The sequence below is a fragment of the Epinephelus moara genome, chromosome 3 (genome assembly GCF_006386435.1).
Source record: "Epinephelus moara isolate mb chromosome 3, YSFRI_EMoa_1.0, whole genome shotgun sequence".
NCBI lineage: Eukaryota > Metazoa > Chordata > Actinopteri > Perciformes > Serranidae > Epinephelus > Epinephelus moara.
Window position 1 is genome coordinate 17,103,301 of NC_065508.1, and position 19,235 is coordinate 17,122,535.

General features: G+C 40.0%; 1 protein-coding gene across 1 annotated transcript; it reads right to left on the reverse strand.

Moving 5' to 3' along the window:
* Positions 1-1,071: 1,071 nt before the first annotated feature.
* Positions 1,072-18,274, reverse strand: LOC126387776 (adhesion G-protein coupled receptor G2). Its single transcript, XM_050040434.1, has 30 exons — positions 18,049-18,274; positions 16,606-16,682; positions 15,789-15,857; positions 14,886-14,953; positions 13,791-14,794; positions 13,112-13,136; positions 12,995-13,032; positions 12,781-12,911; positions 12,620-12,698; positions 12,352-12,410; positions 11,888-11,935; positions 11,738-11,808; positions 11,573-11,616; positions 11,438-11,477; positions 9,883-9,917; positions 9,655-9,782; positions 9,426-9,543; positions 9,061-9,284; positions 8,759-8,960; positions 7,959-8,115; positions 6,248-6,412; positions 5,911-6,033; positions 5,617-5,662; positions 5,429-5,532; positions 5,202-5,326; positions 3,843-4,214; positions 3,434-3,717; positions 2,193-2,294; positions 1,878-2,030; positions 1,072-1,639 (listed from the first exon to the last, which is right to left on the reverse strand). The coding sequence occupies exons 1-30, from the start codon at positions 18,138-18,140 to the stop codon at positions 1,536-1,538; spliced, it is 4,287 nt and encodes a 1,428-aa protein (XP_049896391.1). The 5' UTR covers positions 18,141-18,274; the 3' UTR covers positions 1,072-1,535.
* Between the last annotated feature and the right edge of the window lie 961 nt (positions 18,275-19,235).

The following is a 19,235-nucleotide window of genomic DNA, read 5'->3' on the forward strand; positions in this document are numbered from 1 at the left end:
TGGGGTTCAGTATCTTGCTCAAGGATACTTCAACATGCAGTCTAGATGAGCCTGGGATCGAACCACTCTACCTCCTGAGCCACAGCCGCCCCGACTACTGAACTGTGTCTTGTCCTTCCTGTTTGAAAGCTACATTAACTAATCTGTTAAGTTGTGAGCTCAACTCTTGAGGCTATGTGCTGCCCTGAAGTAACTTTGAACAGTAAAGAGAGAGTAGGTCTGCACCAGGTGTGTGTCAATAATAAATACATGAGAGTACTTCACTCATCCCCAGAAGGCAGACAGAGGGCTCAAACCCTGCAGCACAGGAGCAGTGTCAACTGATAGTCCTGTCATCCTCGTTCTCTACCTAAAGAATTTGTGGCTGCTGTCTTTTTTGTTGGGGGTACCCCACCTATAAAGGGGTGTCTCCAGCCTTTCCTTTCCCCTTTTGCTGTTGTACTCCATGTGAGAGGTAAGCGACATTGCTCTCATAGTAATTTCCACTGTTAAGCTCTTTATAAGTTAATTTTTCAGCTTAAACTTCCATCAGTCTTGTTAGTCCTTTCCCTGCTCCCAGAGTCTTCCCTTCACACCTGTTCTGTATTAGTCTGGTTTTCTCCACCCTAGTGTCCCCACCTTGTTGTAAGCCAATCCACATTTCCCTCCTTTTGCACATGTCCACCTACTCCACCTGTGTCTCATTCTTGTGATTAGTTTTCTGTGTTTCCCTTTGTTCCTTGTCAGTTCGTCTGCGTTCGTTTTGTGTTCATCCCTGTGTTCTTGGTGTTGTGTCCTGCCTGGTGTCTTGTGTTCTGTTTGTTTTCAGTTCAGTGTTGGATCTTCTTTCATTTGGACTTTCAGTTACCTGCCTGTTCTGGATATCTTTTATCTGCTTTACTAAAGCTTGCTGTTGGTTAAACCTTAAACCTGCCTGCTGCTCTGCATTTGGGTCTTTCCTGAACTGATTGCTGACATCTTTAGCCTGAAGTGAAACTATTGGATAGATTGCCACTTTACAGAAATGTTTGTCCCCCATAGGATGAACCCTGATGACTTTCGCAGTTCCCCTTACTTTTTAGAGTATCAGAGTCTCCACTTTCCCACCACCTAACACCTGACAGAGTTAGCTCTAATACAGTTGAGAATAATAACAAAAAACTATGATAAATACAAACATAATTCTTTTTATTTTGCAATTACAAAAAAGTAATTTAAGCTCAAAACTGGTGTCGGTCTGTTGGCTTGCGTTGATATTGACTTGTTGACCATGAGTCAGTGTGTGCAATGCACCACTGAAATTTGACTACTTATACTGATAACATCACAGTACCAGTGAATAAATGTTTTTTGTTTGTTTTTTGTGCAAATACAATAAGTGTTCAGTATGAGTATATAAAAAGTGTTCAAAAATCAAGTGCCATTTATAATGTAGGATTTCCATATAATACATATGATGTGCAAATGGATGGTACATAAATTACTATCTATTACTACAGTATGTACAGGTGTTTCAAATTAAGAGCCATTTAACAGTCTGTTGTATCCTCTCTGGATCAGGAGGCTTGTCGATCTCTGTACTGTCTGTTGATCTCATTGAGGACCACGTCCATACTGGGGTCTTCATCCGCTGTGATTATTCTGTCTTCAAACGGGCTACCTGTAACACAGCATTACTGCGTTATTTCCATTTTTGCAAATGCATGCCTAGGCTATATGACGGTGGGCTCCTGGCCACTGTAAGCTCAGAATCTGCCAAGACCAGGGGTGTCAACATATTTAAAGAGCTGCAGCAATAAAATCTGTTTTTAACATAGTTTGTCAGGTTGATTACTACTAAAATTAAAATATCGTGTATGAATTACTGGCACAATCAGTGGCCGAATGTCTTCACTTACCAATGCCATTAATCTGCTCTGAAGAGTCACTGACGAGGAAAGAGGTGGAGCTGGATGAGTTATTGGACTGGGAGGACTTTGAGGAATTAAGAGATCTCAGTTTGGTCATTGATGACTTCTTCACAGTCTTCTGTGTTGCAGTGCGGCTCCATTCTGTTAAAAGAAATCCCACAAGACAAAAATTGTAACATAATCATTGTGTAATAAATTACCAACAGGCAACTGATGCAATCAGTTACTTTGAAGGACTAGATTAAAAAGACCAAACATGTGAAGGTTTACAGCCAAGTTGGTAGAGTCGTGATCATCTCTAACCTGAGTTCTCTGCTAGTCTCATTTTGCCGCAGCACAGGTACGTCCTCCATTGCCTTCTCACGTTTTCTTTCACCGCACAGTAGAACACAAATATAAAGAAACCTGCAAAACAGAAAGAGCCTTTGTATGTATATTACATGCATACACAGTGTGTCTAAGTTTATGCTGTTAGTGTTTTTAAGTTTTTGGTCTACCTTTCTCCACATTTTGTCTGAAAGATGAGCGCTACCTGACCAAAACTTAATAAAGGATTATTACGATTAATAACTTGGGCGCTATTATTGTAGTTTTAGGCCCTGATCACACAGAAAGCATTTTGCAGGTTGCAAAATGCGAGGCCCATGGCACTGAGTAGAGGGTAGATGCTCTAGCTCTAGCTGAGGGTGAGAGGCTGTCAGTAAATAGTTTGTTGGGCACAGGGAAACAGAGGTCTTTGTGGGTACATGAGACCCTAAAAAAGAGGGGGGATCACAGGGAGTACCACCAGTTGGTCCAGGAGCTTAGCCTCCATGCTAACTGTTTCCAGACATATTTTAGGATGACTCGGGGGCAGTTTGACAACCTGCTGTCTATCGTCAGGTTGTATAGCTCTGCAACTGCTACCACCAGTTTGTCCTCCATTGTTTGCCAACTGTAAACTTGTTGTTGTGGCTGCCACAGAAGGCCTGCTTCTCAGTTCATCCAATTGAACAATGGGAAAAAAGCTGACGAAAAAAGAGATGAAGTTTTTCCGCACCGAGATGAAGTTTTTCAGCTCGAAAAGTTCAAAGAAAAACAATTACAAAAAGGAGCTCCAGCTGCTAAAACGCTTTCTGTGTGATCAGGGCCCCGGCCATCATTCTGCCAGATATAAGTTTTGAGGAGATCAAGCGTTTGGTTGTATGTGTGAGTGTGTGTAGTGTGAGTGTGTGTATCTGTCTGTCCCCAGCTTATCTCACAAACTACTGGAGCAATCAGCCTCATATTGTGTGTGCATATTTATGACTGTATGCTCCAGGACCTCTTGTAGTTGCAGTAGTTCAAAATTGTTTAAAAAAAAACACAACAGGAGCGATTCAGAGCGACCAGGCTCGTATTTTATAAGCTTCTGGGATGCTTGTGAAACAAGTTGCAGTGCGTCTGCTGGAACAGAATTGTTATGAATGGCTGTGATCAGCCCGGGTGGCCAAAAAAAGGACCTTACCCAGGTGTTAATAGACTCACTATCATGAGAACGCCCAGACACAAATAAGTCAACTCACCTTGCAAGGAGTTAAAGATGGCAAAGAGGTACATGAACGGCAGGTTAAGGGGCCCCCAGGCAAAAAAGGCAAAACCCCAAGTGAGGCCCAGGAGGACAGTTATCCCCGCCACACTGCGCACATCCTGCAGCGTGGTGCGGTGCTGAGCATTGTGAGGGTTCTGCCTCTTTATCCGACACAGCTGGACCAACACCACCACAAACATGGCGAGGTTGAAAAGGAAAATTACGCAGAAATATGCCACCACTGCCACATAGAAAGCAATGTCGTTTTTCAGCCAGCAGCTGTGGGAGAGGACATGGATGGAAGAGAATTAAAAGGTTAGTTTTTCATTTTGTGCAGGTTTTATTTCATGTGTCTAATAGTGTGTAGAATAATGTGCATGTAAGGCATCTGTCAGAAGACTCACAAGTCATCACTAGTGCCATCGGAAAACTTTCCGTAGGAGACAAGACCGTAGTTATCCTTGTCAATCGCAATGACAATAATGACCACAATCATCGGGACGCCCCAGCCGACCACCGAGAACTTCAGCATGTAGCGTGATACGTGGCTATTGAAGACTTTCACGAGGGCCACGTACATGTGGACGGCCTCAAGTCCCATCCAGGTGAAGGTGACCAGCAGGAAGTAATGAAGGAACCAGGCAGTGGAGATGCAGAGGCCCACAGCGTCGGGGTAGAGCGCCAGCCACGCATCCACCAGAAAGACCAGGTTCAGCAGCAGCAGAGCCATACACAGCTGGATTAGGATTTTGGATGGAATGTCCTTCCGCAACTTCCTGCAATGTTCAAATGATTTAGACAACATGACGCATCTCAGTGGACTCTTCTCAGTGAACAATGCATCTACTGTAAAATGTGCTGTGGAAAAAAGATCTGCCTCTTTCTAGTTTTCCTGAATTTTGCACATTCTTAATACTGCATTGCAAACCAGATCCACTTTTGATCTCCAGAAGTAATAAATGGCAGCCTAAGGGATAAAATAATATAGATCTGTTATCAGTTTTTATATATGTTGTGTTTGTTTGGTGGTCAGGATAATCGAGAAAGCCGCTTTCACATTTGATAATGTCTCACTATTATACTATGCTACACTGTGTGTAACAGTTGCTCAGGCAGAATGTTGTTCAACATCACAAGATGAACTGCCATGAAACTGTTATTTAAAAAGTTGAAAACACTTTTTATAATGTGTTAGCATTGTCTATATTACTGACAAAGCCAAGATCATCATACCTGTATGTGAACTGCTATCAAATAATCTCTCCCCAAATGCAGATAAGACCAAGGAGATGATAACTAGGAGGGGTAAAGGGCAGCACATGCCACTACACATGGGTGAGACAGAGGAAGAGAGGGTGAGAACCTTTAAATTTCTTGGCACCCACATCAGCGAGGATCTAACCTGGTCTCACAACACATGGCAGATCATCAAGAAATCCTAGCAGCGACTCTACATCTTAAGAAAGCTGAGGAAATTTGGCATGCCAACCGATACCCTCAGCAACTTTTACAGATGTACAGTCGAGTGTCCTCACCAGTTCAGTCACAGTCTGGTATGAAAACTATGCTGCTCGGGACAGGAACACCCTCCAGCATGTTATAAAAACTGCACAGCTCACTTAAGGAGCAGTCTTTCCTTTCATTCAGGACATGTAAATGCCAAATAACAGCATTAGGCACTGCAGACAACAATGCATGCTACTTAAGTGGTATTTATAAAAAGCTGGATGTGTGTAATCTATCTTATGGCTCTCGACACTCACCCAAAAGACAAGTAGGTGAGGAGGGTGATGGAGAGGAAGATGGCAGAGATTCCACAGCCAATATATGTGATAAAGGTGAGGATGGTGGCCTGCACACGACTGGTGAGAGTCTCTCTGGAGAGGTCCTGTGAGAAAGCGAAGAAACAAGGTAAAGTTACAGCAGAGTGGAAAAGTGTTTACCCAACAAAAGGATGCATGAAAATATAGAAATATGATGATCATCTCACCAGCAGTATAGCAAAACTAGTTAAATGATTGCAGCCACATATTGTCTCATTGTCAGTGCTGTTTCGGACAGAACAGCCTCTCGGATTCCAACCACCTGATCCGTCTGCCAAAAGAAAACATGGATGAATCATATTTTTATCTTGATTTATTTTTACTTATTTCTGATTGACACAGTTGGAAAACTTACCATTTAATGTAAAGTCCCAGAAAACACACGTAGCCACAAAATTAGCCTGTAGTTTGGGAAAAGACACGAGACGAAAGACCACTATTAATCTTGCGGCATGTTTGTGGCCTGTCTGTATTTAATCTGCTAAAACACATGAAAATTTCACCTTTGTCTTATATTTGTTTTCCCCAGAGAGAATTCAAATTTGAAGTGGCTGTGCGCTACCTGTGCCGGTTTACCTTTGTCTATAGATTTAAGTCTGTCAGTAAATATCCCATGTCCTTAAAAAAACATTTTTTTAAACTGACTCACTGGAACAGGCTCCATGTTCTTCAGGTGAATTACAACGTCGTCCTGCAGTTCTTTGATTGACAGGTTGGCCACACTCGCTCCCAGGATCCCACTATTGAGTTTGCGTTTTCCCAAAGATCTGTCCTGCATGACCATTTAGAGTGAACACAGGTTATTAGTTTGTAAAGACAGTGTTGCCATATGTAATTTAAAATATAGTCCATAAGTTTCTGTTAGAGCGCTAATTCAGGGGTGTAAAATTAAAAACACAGATGATTAAAGCAACACATTTCTGTATTGTAGTAAAGCCAAGTGTGTCAGAGTTCTTTTGAATGTGACGTTTGTTAAATGTATAGACCTGGTACACTGTGCTCTCCTGGTAGAAATTGAACTGGACTCTGGAGACCAGCTGCTGTTGCTCAGAGGTCAAACTCTGTGTGAGGGTGGGGGGCAGCCTGATGGAGCCCTGAGGTATGGAGGAGTCTTTTCTCACACTCCTTCTGAGCCTGGGATCCCCGCGAACCTGCAACACACGTGGGACATGAACAGAAATACACAGGCTTAACGACTAGATTTTATCGTCATAGAGTTTTAATACCACTTTTTTATTTGGGGCAACTGACACCAATCTGTCAGAGATCATTGTTTGCAGTAGCTGAGCTGTAATAGCTCAACCCATTTCTTCTTGGGTGCCACATGTACAAAAACAAGTGTAATCCAGGGATGTACCCGCAGAAATCATATTAAAAAAGTCGTGTGGTTGTGATGAAGGGAAGTAGGCTGACCTAGTTCACCTAATTGAATGTTTCCATGCAACAGAAGCAGAAACCGCTTTCCACATTTCTGAAATATACTGAATGCAGCTAACGTCAAGATTATGTATTATTGCAGGTATTTTTTTCCAGACATAGATTAGTGTTTCAAATTAAATTAACTGAATTTATTGTTTACAAGGAATTCCATGTTCAGGTTATGTTGGAGAACTATTTCTAATCATTGCACGTGCAGCAGGACATATGAAGACACTTTTCCACGGCAGGAAAAATGCAAATGGAACAAATACCAATAACAAGGCCTTGCCAGCAAAATACCAAGGCGCTGGAGCTGGAACACATCATTGGAAAGCAGCCATAAACGATTCCTGTCATTAATTACTCCTGTGCGTTTCATGCTGTGACACATCAACGTTTCTATTGTGAAAAATGTCTGTTTGCTGTCAACGAGCCCGTTAATGCCTCTGGGATTACTCATCCTCTTGCAAACAATGCTTTAACAAATATCAGATAGTTTTAAGTGGGTCCAGATTGTTTTACTCCTTACTGCCTGTTCCAAAATGTGGCTGCAGGAGCTTAAGTTTCAGTTGTGGAAGAAGTACTCAGATCCGTTAACTAAGTAAATGTTTTGCAACAATCTAAAAACAAAAATCAACAAAAAGTTTTGCACTTAAAATCCTAGTCTACTTAAGTAAAACCACAGAAGTATTATCAGCAAATTGTGCTTTAGGTGCATCAACATATGGGCAGCATTTACAAGTTGAGGAGGAGCTGCTTTATCTACTTTACAAACAGTTAAGTCCAGTGTTTCCCAACCTAGGGGTCAGGTCCCCTTCAAAAGGTCACAGAGGAAAGAAGATGTTTTTTTTTTTTTTGCTGCACAAGTAGTCATACTTTGGTATTTTCCATCGGAAAAATTTAGATGGGAAATGCCCTTGTGTTGGAGCTGAAAACAAGGGCCCCAAACAGGACGCTGCATTTTTGTAATTGGTCACAAGACAAAAACCACAGATATAATCTAAACTAACACTTTATTGTATTTCCCTCTGAAATGTAGTGGATTAAGTAGCATAAAATGGAAATGCTTAAGTCATGTACAAGTTTTCTAAAATTGCACACACTACTTGGCTAGAGTACTTAGTTACTAATCTCTAAACTCTGAAACACGAACATCTGCTTAAGAATAACCAGCGTCTCACACGATCGCACTCATCTAAACAGCATCACAAATGTTGTGATGTATTACCTATACAACACTTCATGCAGATGAAATAAAGTGGACTGCTCATGTCGTACCTGGACATCATTGGGGTCTGAGATGGAGAAGAATGTTTCCTGAAAGTTGCTGCCATCTGCTGGTTTCACAGACAAAGCCACAGCCGGGGACAAGAGGGTCTGAGCCTCTCCATCAAGGACCAGCTTCAACCCCACTGTATCAACAATCCCTATGATCCTGGTGAAAAACAAAGAAAGAAAAAGAAATGAACTGGTATTATGCAAAATATGAGTGATTATGATATTAGAGATAATTCAGTTACTCTAGTGGTTCCCAACCTCTGGGCCGTGGCCCTGAACTAGGCCTCAGAATGGCTCTTTTGATAGTTACCGTTGCTGACCACTGCTCTAAGGAGTCCATTTTTTCCAGTAAGTATATTTGGTTTTAATGGTTTAAGCCTGCTTTTTTTGCTGATGAAAATTAGCATCAGCATTAACATTATCACAGTCAACCATAGACTGTAAATGCACCATGCTAACAAAGTAGCAGCTAGCATCAGGGTTAGCTCCACCCTCTTGTCCAAATATAACTTCTGCCTCCAAAAATCCAAGATGGCGACAGTCTAAATGGTAAACTCAAGGTCTCCAAATGGGAGTCCACTGAGCAATAGGCTAGATGACTTCATGGTGACTTTGTCCATTACTTTTATACAATCTCTAGTGGTCTAACTTTACATTTCAGTATGTTTAGTAATCAGGTGTGGAGGACAATTACCGCTTGCAACAGGTGCAAAAAAAAAGTCAGGAACCTCTGAGTTACACTATTGAATTTCTTTTTTTACTGTACATAATAAAGAATTATAGATAAATTAATCTGTAACCTGTTGGAGGAGTCGGACAGCACCTCAGGAGAAGCACCCAATAGATTACTGACGATGCGGACAGAGGTGTTTCCCAGCGCCAGGCTGACAGTCGGGCCTGACAACAGATTCTCCAGCTGGGACACAAGCTGATCCACCTGGCTGGAGTTCAGACTGGACACGTCTCCGGTCAGGTCAAGCAGCGCGTTGGCTTGGCTGTCAGCTGTGGTCAACACAATTTAAAGAGGACACTATAAATGATGCAATAATGATGTAAGGACTGAAACAGAGCTATACACAGTGCTGCTGAGGTGATAACAAACCTGTCGCTGTGACATTAGCAGGAGAGCTGGTGGTGGTGGCATTCAGGGCTTGAGCTGTTGTGTTCAGTGGGGATGAAGTTACATTCGCAGACGGGGTGGTGGTGTTTGGTTCTGCCGTTGTCACGTTTGGGCTGAGTGTGGTTGTCACGTTTGGGCTAGGTGTGGTAAAAACCCTCTGATTGCACTGCTCATCCATCAGCACAAGCACATTTACTCCATTTGGACTACAAATAAAAAAGAGAAATTAAGATCTTGTGTAAAAGTATTTAGAAATGTTCATCATCAGGTGTTACATGTTGATCAGCTACGATACAAACAGCTCTTAAATATTGCAATAGATGGGATCATAAGAAGATCATACAAACCAAGTGAGGTTGTTAGACTCTTCTGTTGTACAAAAGGAGGCAGGCTTTAGGTAAACTATGTCCCACTTGAACTCCGATTTTAGTGGGTTGCTGTTGACTTCTGAATTTCCACAAATTGCTGCATGACATAAAAGAAAAAACACAAATAAGGAGTGTTACAGGATTCCCCTCAGTTATTCTTGACTGTATGAACTGAACTGACTTGTTTCCTTGTATCAAATATACACACCTGCTCGGGTCACCTGTCCATTGAAACTAATTTCTTTCACAGACTGAAACACATTGATCACGGCTGTCGACACGTTACAGATAGGAACCTCATGGGCAAAGACTAAAATCACACTGCAGCTTTGAAGACTAGAATTTTGAAAAAAAATCAGAGGTGCACAGGTGTCAGTTACAAATGTATCAGCAAATTAAATATGTTCCTTCAAAGCTACTATATGATTATACTCACTTTGCCTCATTGAGTCCACATGTCACATTGGCATCCTGAGAAGAAATTTTCATTTTCGTCAAACTATCTCAAGTGATTATGTTGAAGTAATATATTAAAATAATTAAATAATAAAAAATATAAATAAATATAAAATATAGTTAAAAAAATTGTATTTTTGATACAAAATATTCTTCTGTGCATTAAAAGATAAAAAAAAGTCCCCCAAAATACTGTCTGGGCTTGAAAAGTGTCAGTTAGTGCCAGGGGCCGGTTACACAAAACACCTTAGGTTAAGATTTTTCCTTAAAGTCCTAGTCAAGGTTTCCTCATAACAAAACTGGTTGCATAAAACCCCCTTAAGTCTTCATCTTAAGGTTTCCTTCAAACACTCACTTAAGTACTTATGTTTTTCTCCTTGCATTGGTCTCATACTGAAGGAATCCCAAGACTGTTGCACAAAAGACCTTAGCAACCAAAGCAAGGTAAAAAAAAAAAAAAAAAAAAACTTAAGGTACCTCTGACTCTATCTTAACTGCAACATGACCATTTTCTGCTCTTAAATTGATACTATTATTGCTGTTTTTTTGTTGCAATCAAACATATTTTGTTATTAGTAGTTTGTTATCACTTGTATCATTTTATGTATTGTTCTTTATCTTTCTGTACCTTTGAGTTCTTAATAACTTTGTAAAAGGCCCGTGTGGAGGCTTTAAATAAGCCCCCTGGGATTTTTGGCCTCTCCCTGCACTGTATTCCATTATTCAATTGCCTTTTTTGTGTTTTAATTGTACAAAAAACCCCAAAAAAAACCACTATAATTATAACTATAATTATGTTTACACTATAGATTTGACTGAATTATTTTTTGTTGCAGTTTCTTCCTACAATCTGGTATTTGGGGATCAAATTTACTTTGTACAATGTACTTTCTATGATTGTATTCATCCAGAAGTATAATCTTTTCCTCCTCTGACCAATATGGTTTTCTTGTCTTCTTTTCTTGTGCCATTTTTCCAATATCTAACTATAAGCCAACTTTGTGAGATGATAACAGGCATCAAAAGCGTGAGTCCAAGCAAACAAACAATCTCCATGGAAACTTTTACCGCTGTAAAACCTCTTTCAACGCTGTAAATGAGTTAATGTTTTTCCTTAACTAAGGAAACCTTTAAAGGGATTCTGTGCAACTGTGTAAGTCCCTCAGCTAAGTAGAAATTAAGCCTCAAGTGTCATACTTGAGGGAGAAAACTTAAGATGTTCTGTGTAACTGGTCCCAAATGTTGTATTTCATGTACAAACTGTGTCACAAAAGGAGAAACTCTGCACAAAAGCCATAAAATTGTACTTGATGCATTTTTGTGATAAGACAGTTTCAGTTTCCTCAATGAAATGCATGACTCAGAAACAAAATATTTCAACTGGATCGCTCTTGTAAATCAGTTACAGATACATACAAGGTACATTGTGGCAAAAATAGGTTGATATCATTTGGATCAGCATTAGTCCAGCAAATAGTCAAAATAATCTTAGCAGGAAATTCAGGCAATATGATCACGCTATGGTTGCTGATTACCTTGTATTCAGATGCAAGGATGGATGATGGACATGGAACTCTGCAAAGTAACATTATAAAGATTGTTATTTATTTTTATTGGATTTATTTATGTACAATTTTATTTTTATATGTTTGAAGAATGGCAAAACTCACTCTGCACTTGGAGGGCAGTTTGGTTGCTGTTTAAGCTTAGAAATCTGTAAAGATTCAAGAGGTTAGAGTCTGATGCATCAACAGATAAGTGATGTAAAATTGACAGTTAAAGACAAATACTACAATATAAACTTACACATGCACACATAGAATATGTAAACTCACCAGGGACGAGACATACGTAAGGTTCATCTTGCTGGTATCTTTTATAAAAATCTCAAAAGTGTAGTATGCATCTGAAAACAAAGAATCAATATGAGTTTATATCTCTTTAGATAATAATCTGGTTGTCTTGTTAGGTGATAAAATACTCACCAGTTCCACTGCAGTAAGCAGAGCAGTTGCAGACGTTATTCCCCTTTTCTGAAACAGTCAAAGCATGTTAGTTACTGTATTCAAATCTCAGTGTGAACACAGCAACAGCACATTTTAACTTCTTTTTGCAGTATTAAACCCGTCTTATTTTTCACATAATGTTTTATTTTTTCATATTTTCATATTTACCGTACAGATATCAAAGTGATATCAATCTTCTTTTCAAACTCTTGGCAAGAAAGCTACAAATGTTGAATTATTTCTTTAAAACTTCAAAATAGCTCTGCGGCCTCACAACTGCTTAACAAGACAATGTCCGAGTTCAAGTGACAATTACTTGGACTTCATGTTATGTGGACATAATGATGTCTTAATGTCTGTTGTGGGTATCAGTGACAAGGGGTTGAGTACTTCCTTTACTTTCTGTTATCTGAAGATGTTTAAGGGAAATGTTCAGGGCTCACCTTCATCACAGTGAGTTGTGTTGCGTTGAGGAATCACATATGCTGACTCAGTCTCTTGGCTATTTAAAGATAGTTGAAAAATTAGTGTGCAGCACCCCATAAAATGTTTCAAAAATTTAAAGCAATGACTCGATCGTACTATATATTTACCCTAAAGATCAAATTACAAATACTGCTTTTCAAAAAAAAAGAAAAAAGTGCCATGTTCTTGTTAATTTCATGAATAAGCTGGGGGGTTGAAAAGAGGAAACTCAAACAAACATCTTACCATGCTGCACCGGCTTGTCCAGTATAAACACAACTGTTTTCCTCTTGTATATTGCTATTGCACCCATTTTCTAGTCCACCTGTTCAATGACAGAGAGTTGAATGCACTATGGGAACTCATTAGGTAGGTAAGTTATGGATTTAAGATAATGCAACACTCACGGATTCTATCTGCTTTTTTTCCCACCACATGGATGTCAGAGGAAGCTTTACTGGCTGCACAAAGCGTACGGAGGATGCAGCACGGGGGGATGCTATGCCTCAGCTGCAGCGTCACGGAGCAGTTGGTTTTTCTGAGGTATAAGGTTGTTGTTAACAACAGGCAGATTCTGTACACTTGTTTTAGTCATTTGAACATTTTTGTTATTCCACTTACCTTATTGCAGTCTTTGTGGTGCATGAAACATCTATTCCCTGTTAGTACATGAATTAATATTCATTAACCCTCTATTCACACACTGTAACCCATAGATACATTTAAATGGTAACTTACTTGATACAGGTCATTGGTGATCGCACTGAAAAATAAATTGAGACGACGCTGATGAAAAACAAGATTGATTTAAAGCCAGTTGTATACATTTTGAAAGAAGAGATTTCACATTTTCCCTCTTACAAATAAAAAGTGGAATTCATATTCCTGCTTTATATAATACACCCAGATATTCTGTTGCTAAAGGTTTCACTTGATCTGGTATGACCGGTAAGGTATGGTGGCTAATGTTAGCATTAGCCATCATACGCTAATGGTGCTGTTCATGTTTTATCTGACTGTGGTTTTATCTGACAGCTCAGTGCTGGGCAGGGGACTGGACTCACTGGGAACTGCGGTGGAGGGGCGCACTTGGAATAAGCTGCATAAGGGACAATGTTGGCCACCCTGTCCACAACATACTGGTCAGACAGAGGAGCAGCTGCAGTGAGCAACTTGTCTCACTGCGCTGCAGGACTGAGAGATTCAGGAGATACTGGATACCTGAAATTCCCCAAGGAGATGAATAAAGTATCTATCTATCTATCTATCTATCTATCTAGGTCACTGACTGATTTTTTTTGCTCCTCCTCCTCACATCCACAAAAAACTGTGGTGACATATTGTTGTCTGAAATGTTTGGAGATTCACCCTTTCATTCAGTCATTCATTTATTTACAAGAAATCATTGCAGTGATACCTTGTTTGTGTCACACTGTTCCTGATTTCACGAGCTACACGCTCCTTGTTTGCCTGAGAGGGAGGTGGTCTCTTTGTTGGCCTGTTCTGGTCTTCATTGAGAACAGTCTGAGTGATCACTCCGGTGACAGGTAAAGTAGTTGTCTTGATGGTTTCTGAGGCTGTTGTTGTTGCAGTTGCAGTTTTGGTGCTGGTTTGTAACGCTGTTGTGGCAAAAGTAGTCATGGTGGTGCTTTTTATTGCTGTTGTTGTTGCAGCTGTAGCCATTGTGGTGGTTTCTGACGCTGTTGTTGCAGCTGTAGCCACTGTGGTGGTTTCTGACGCTGTTGTTGCAGCTGTAGCCACTGTGGTGGTTTTTGACGCTGTTGTTGCAGGTGTAGCCACTGTGGTGGTTTCTGACGCTGTTGTTGCAGGTGTAGCCATGGTGGTGGTTTCTGACGCTGTTGTTGCAGCTGTAGCCATTGTGGTGGTTTCTGACGCTGTTGTTGCAGCTGTAGCCATTGTGGTGGTTTTTGACGCTGTTGTTGCAGGTGTAGCCATGGTGGTGCTTTTTAATACTGTTGTTGTTGCAGGTGTAGTTATGATGGTGCTTTGTAATGCTGTTGTTGCAGCTATAGTCATGGTGGGGGTTTTAAAAGCTGTTGTTGCAGTTGTGTTGGAGCCTTTTACTGCTGTTGTTGCAGGTGTAGTTGTGTTGGAGCCTTTTACTGCTGTTGTTGCAGGTGAAGTTGTGTTGGAGCTTTCTGATGCTGTTGTTGCTGTTGTAGTTGTGTTGGAGCTCCTTAATGTCGTTGCTGCCGGTGTTGTGCTGTAGCTCTGTAACGTCGTGTTTGCTGCAGCTGTAGTTGTATTAGAGCTCTGCAGTGTTGCTGTCGCTGGCGTCATGAGTGTCGTCACATTTGAAGTGCTTGCAGATGTAGTGTGTGGAGAGGCAGGTGTGGCTGTTGTTTGTTCGTTGATCTGAGATACGCAACTCTGCAGGTTGTTTCGGAACACGTCCTCAAGCTGAGAAAAGGAAAACACAATATTTAATATATTTAATCACAGGATTTATATTACTATTAACAATTAGTCAACAACCAGCTTCCCAACATACCCAAGCAGTGATGTTTGATTCATCCTTCTGTCCATTGACGTCCACGGTGACAGCAACATGGTAAAATACTGTCAAAAGAAGGAAAGACAGAATGTTGCTGAGGAGACTGATTTAGAAACAGTCAAAATGAATGCAGCGTATCAAAATCCTAGAACCACAGAGGCAGTATACAGGTGTTTTCACAGCCTCTTTTACTCTCCATAACTGGTAAACTGATTTTAAAGGACAATTACATATTTCTTTCCAGCCTTAAATTAGCGTCAGCTGAACTTCACAATGCAGTTTTTACACAGACTAGGACGCATCTCTTACATTAAAAATGCCCATATGTCAGGACAGGTACACATGTGCATGTCAGTATTGTTTTAATGTTTAAAGTTACTCTGATTCCAGCTGTGCAAAATAAGTAGCTTATATTCAGTCACATATCTTACTTAAGTACAATTTGAATTAGATTTTATTCTCAATATTTCCATTTTGGGCTTCTTTACACTGAAGTAAGTTACTTTGGGATAAAATCTTACATCAGAAACAATATGATGCATCATTATACAGTGGATTTAACCAGTGGCTCTTAACCTTTATCATGTCTAAAACCTTTAACATTAGTTCATATACATCAAGTCACGGACCCCTATGATAAGATTTTGCAGGGACCTCCATTTGAAAAGATTTTGGTTGATAGATATGATTAAAACCATGATTCTATCATTGTTAAGTACAGTTGAGGAGATAACTGTGGAGGAAGTGAAGCCTAAGATGAGAGTATTCACTCTTATTCACATTGTGAAAATAAACTTTTGCTTGTTTTTCTAGGGACCCACTGTAACTTCCTTAAGGGAATATTAGTGTACTCCTGACATGGCAGTGAGTGGGACGATTCTGTAGGCTTTGCAGGTTTACCTGAAGTCTGTGCATTTGTTGTAGGACTGGAAAGAGAGGAAGCAGTGGTCTCATTACAGGAAGCCTGACCTGTTGGGGAGGAAGAAACCATAATTAGTTTTTGTCAGCACAGAACAAATGACAAAGAAAAATTCAAACTTTAACTTCAGTTTTATTGTGACCCACAGTCATAATACTGTACGGTGGACACTAGACATCAGTGTAAAGAATTCCTTTATCTTGTGTTTCATTCTCACATGGGCTGACTGATTTGTTGGAGATTTTAAAGACTCATGATGTATGTTAATAATAGCTAAAGAAATAGGGAAAATAAATACACAGAACGGCTGAAGGCTCTGACAATTGATGACAATTTTTGACAATTAATTTTCGGTCAATCAACTAATTCATTAACTGACTAATTGTTGCAGCTCTATTCTAGTTTTAATTTTGTTCCTTAAAAACAAAAGTTATTTTATAAGCTCAGGGATAAATGGCACTTGCCCAGTGTTTCTGAATTGTGCTCAGCTTCCTTCACAAGAAGTTGTAGCATTGTAAAATGTGATAAGGAAACGGGCAGCAGACTAGAATAACAGGTAGAGATATAAATTCAGAGGGAAATTTTACTTATTCGCGCACGGGTGTGTGTGTGTGTGTGTGTGTGTGTGTGTGTGACTTGATGAATGCTGAATGACTGGCATGTCAGACTTGTCAGACATTGCGACTTATAAATAGAGGTGCAGAGTTGTCAGTCCAGATAAGGCTACCAGACGACAGACGCTGCCACTCCATTGTCTTCAAACAATTCTAACCTGTCACAGCTGATGTCATACCGTACCTGCTAATAGGACGACCAGGAGGAGAAGTATGCACAGCCAGTGTAGATCTTTGACATGTGAGCCTGGCCTCTTCACTCTGTCACATAACAAACACAGTCATTTAAACACTTTTTCAAAGGTATAAATGTCTGCTTTAAGCTTCTTTGTGGTGACTTTTGGCCCTTTTGGTACTTATTGTTACACAGCACTTCAAAGGGATAAAAGAGTGAGTCATACAAAAAACTTCTCAGGCTAATAACAAGCACCTCTTCCCACGACACCCACGTCAATGAATGCTTAAGGCCTTTTCTGTGATTATGGCTAAAAGGTTTTTCTCTTTGGTTCTCATCATTAAGTCAATTAACCATATCGTACAACGTCCTGAAGAGATGAATAACAAATGAAACTCTTGAACACATTCCTGCTCAGACACACCTTTGAGTGTAATCACAGTTCATTACAACAGAGCAAACACATTACCTTTATCACAGCTAAAGCAACGTGCAAACAGCATAGAGAGTGGTACATTTTGCACTGTATAGACAATAAATGTTGGCTTCCATTAACAAATGGTGAATGTTTACTCAGGCCAGAGCTTTTCAAAGATGTTTACATCTGTTATGAAGCTGTGTCGTTCCCATACACTGTATAAGAAGTTCAGTGGTGGGAGTAGAAGATGAAGCCCCAAAATATGAAAGAATATTATGAGCTGTAGTGACAAATAACAGCAGTATTACTAAGGTACAGGTATTGCTAGATTACACGAGTGACTTTAAACATATTGTGGTTGATTGAGTATCAGAGGACAGTGAGTTTCACACACTGCGCCTTCAAGGTTTTCCCAGAAATGGAGCAATGAACAAAATAAAGAACAAGCAATTTTGTCCAGAGGAGGATGGTGTGAATGGAGTTAATAAGAATATGAATCACTGCTCCGGGGGCATGAAATCTGGGCAGACAGCTGAAGTCAGCTCCTGACATGTAAGAACAAGATGTGTAAGAGCAGCCACAAAGCTGATTGTAATTGAGAGGAACGATGAAAAATGAAAAAAGACGAGAGAAATCCAGATGTGTTGTTTAAGTTTCTGGCAAAGGAAAACTTCACTGCGCCATCCTGCTGGGAAGGTTTTCTCCAGCCCCTTGATATAATCTAAGTATCACTTTATCATCACAGTGTTGCTGATGAATATCAGGAACATCCTTTCTTAGAAATATTATCAGTAACTTCACTTAATACTTGACCTTAAGATCAAACAGTATATTCACAAACAAAGCCAAACAAATTCACAAAAATAACAGCAAGATATTTTAAAAGTTAAATAAGGAAGTAAATAAAGGGAATTAAATACAAGTTATCTGTAAATATTGGCAAATAATAGATTCAAACCAGATCCAGCTGTGATTTCTGAGCTGTGGTTTGTAACTAAGGAAAATTAGACACACCACCAAAACCACCACTTTACCTGACAAAGGGGGCAAACATGTGCCGACATGAGGATCCATCAAAACAAATTCCGGGAGCTTTCATGATTTTGTCTTCATTTTCTCGGAACATAACTTCCCGTGGGCAAATTCCAACCTTGAACTAAAAGCCAAACCACGGACATTAAACATGCATTTTCTTCTCTTTACTGATACAAACTTGTTTCTATAGCTGTGTGCTGGCTGGCTGCTGCTGCTGTGTGAATTCACTGTGACTTTCTCATGCAGGATCAATAGGTGACACATGTGGCACGCCCCTGAAACGTCAACCTGAGCAGGTGAATGTCACATACAATGTCTTTATCCTGAACGTGTTGCTTAACAATCTCCTGAACAGGAAGTAATTTGATTTTACATCACATCACATCACATCACATCACATCAGAAAAGGCCCTATATCATCAAAAGTGATTGCTGTGCACCACTGATGTCCCTGTAGGTTTTTTGGAGGGAAGAGATTTATCTTTTTTCTATGTCTGTTTGGCAGTAAAGGTGCGCCTCAGGGTGTGTCTTTACCCTGTGAGCGTTCAGACAGGAACAAGTGTTTCCAGAGTGACATTACAGAGCTAAAAGCGTACTGGCATTGAGACATGTACTGTTGCGTCACAAGGAGTCAGGCACCAGCATTATTTGTCTGGCATGTTATGCACCTGCTTTTCAGGTTTCATCATTTTGCAGCGTCATAACTTAAGGAAACTTAGAACGTCATACACAATGTTACAATAACAGATATAAAAAGCAACAGGTCAAACCTGTTTTAGGCTGAATACAAAATGGATTTGTGTCACAAAAAACACAAAGAGGTCAGAAGTCAGCCTGTCAGTCAGAGGATTTATTAACTAAACAAAATGATAAATGAGGAAAAAGATAAACTATGCTGGCTATGAGCATGTAAACAAAGGAATCCTCAATTTGATCCTTCATATCCTGGTAACCAAGAGTTGTGTCAATGATTTATTAACATCAAAACAGTAATTAATTAATCCCTTTATAAGCACACCATGTTTGTAAGTGGTACTAAACAGATTTGATGCTGTACCAGCTTGAGATTTCTGTAAATAAGATAAACTTACAGACAGAAGAATAATAGGTGTAGTTCTCTATGGGTGCACCAGGGGGAGCATAAGATAACCACAACCCAGCTTTTCATACCTGTTAAAGTGTTGGG

Coding starts and splice junctions, on each gene's coding strand:
- LOC126387776 (XM_050040434.1), bottom strand. CDS start 18,140: ATGTTCCGAGAAAATGAAGACAAAATCATGAAAGCTCCCGGAATTTGT. Junction 14,795..14,885: donor AATCAAACATCACTGCTTGG/GTATGTTGGGAA, acceptor TCCTTTTCTCAG/CTTGAGGACGTGTTCCGAAA. Junction 5,663..5,910: donor AGAACATGGAGCCTGTTCCA/GTGAGTCAGTTT, acceptor CCCAAACTACAG/GCTAATTTTGTGGCTACGTG.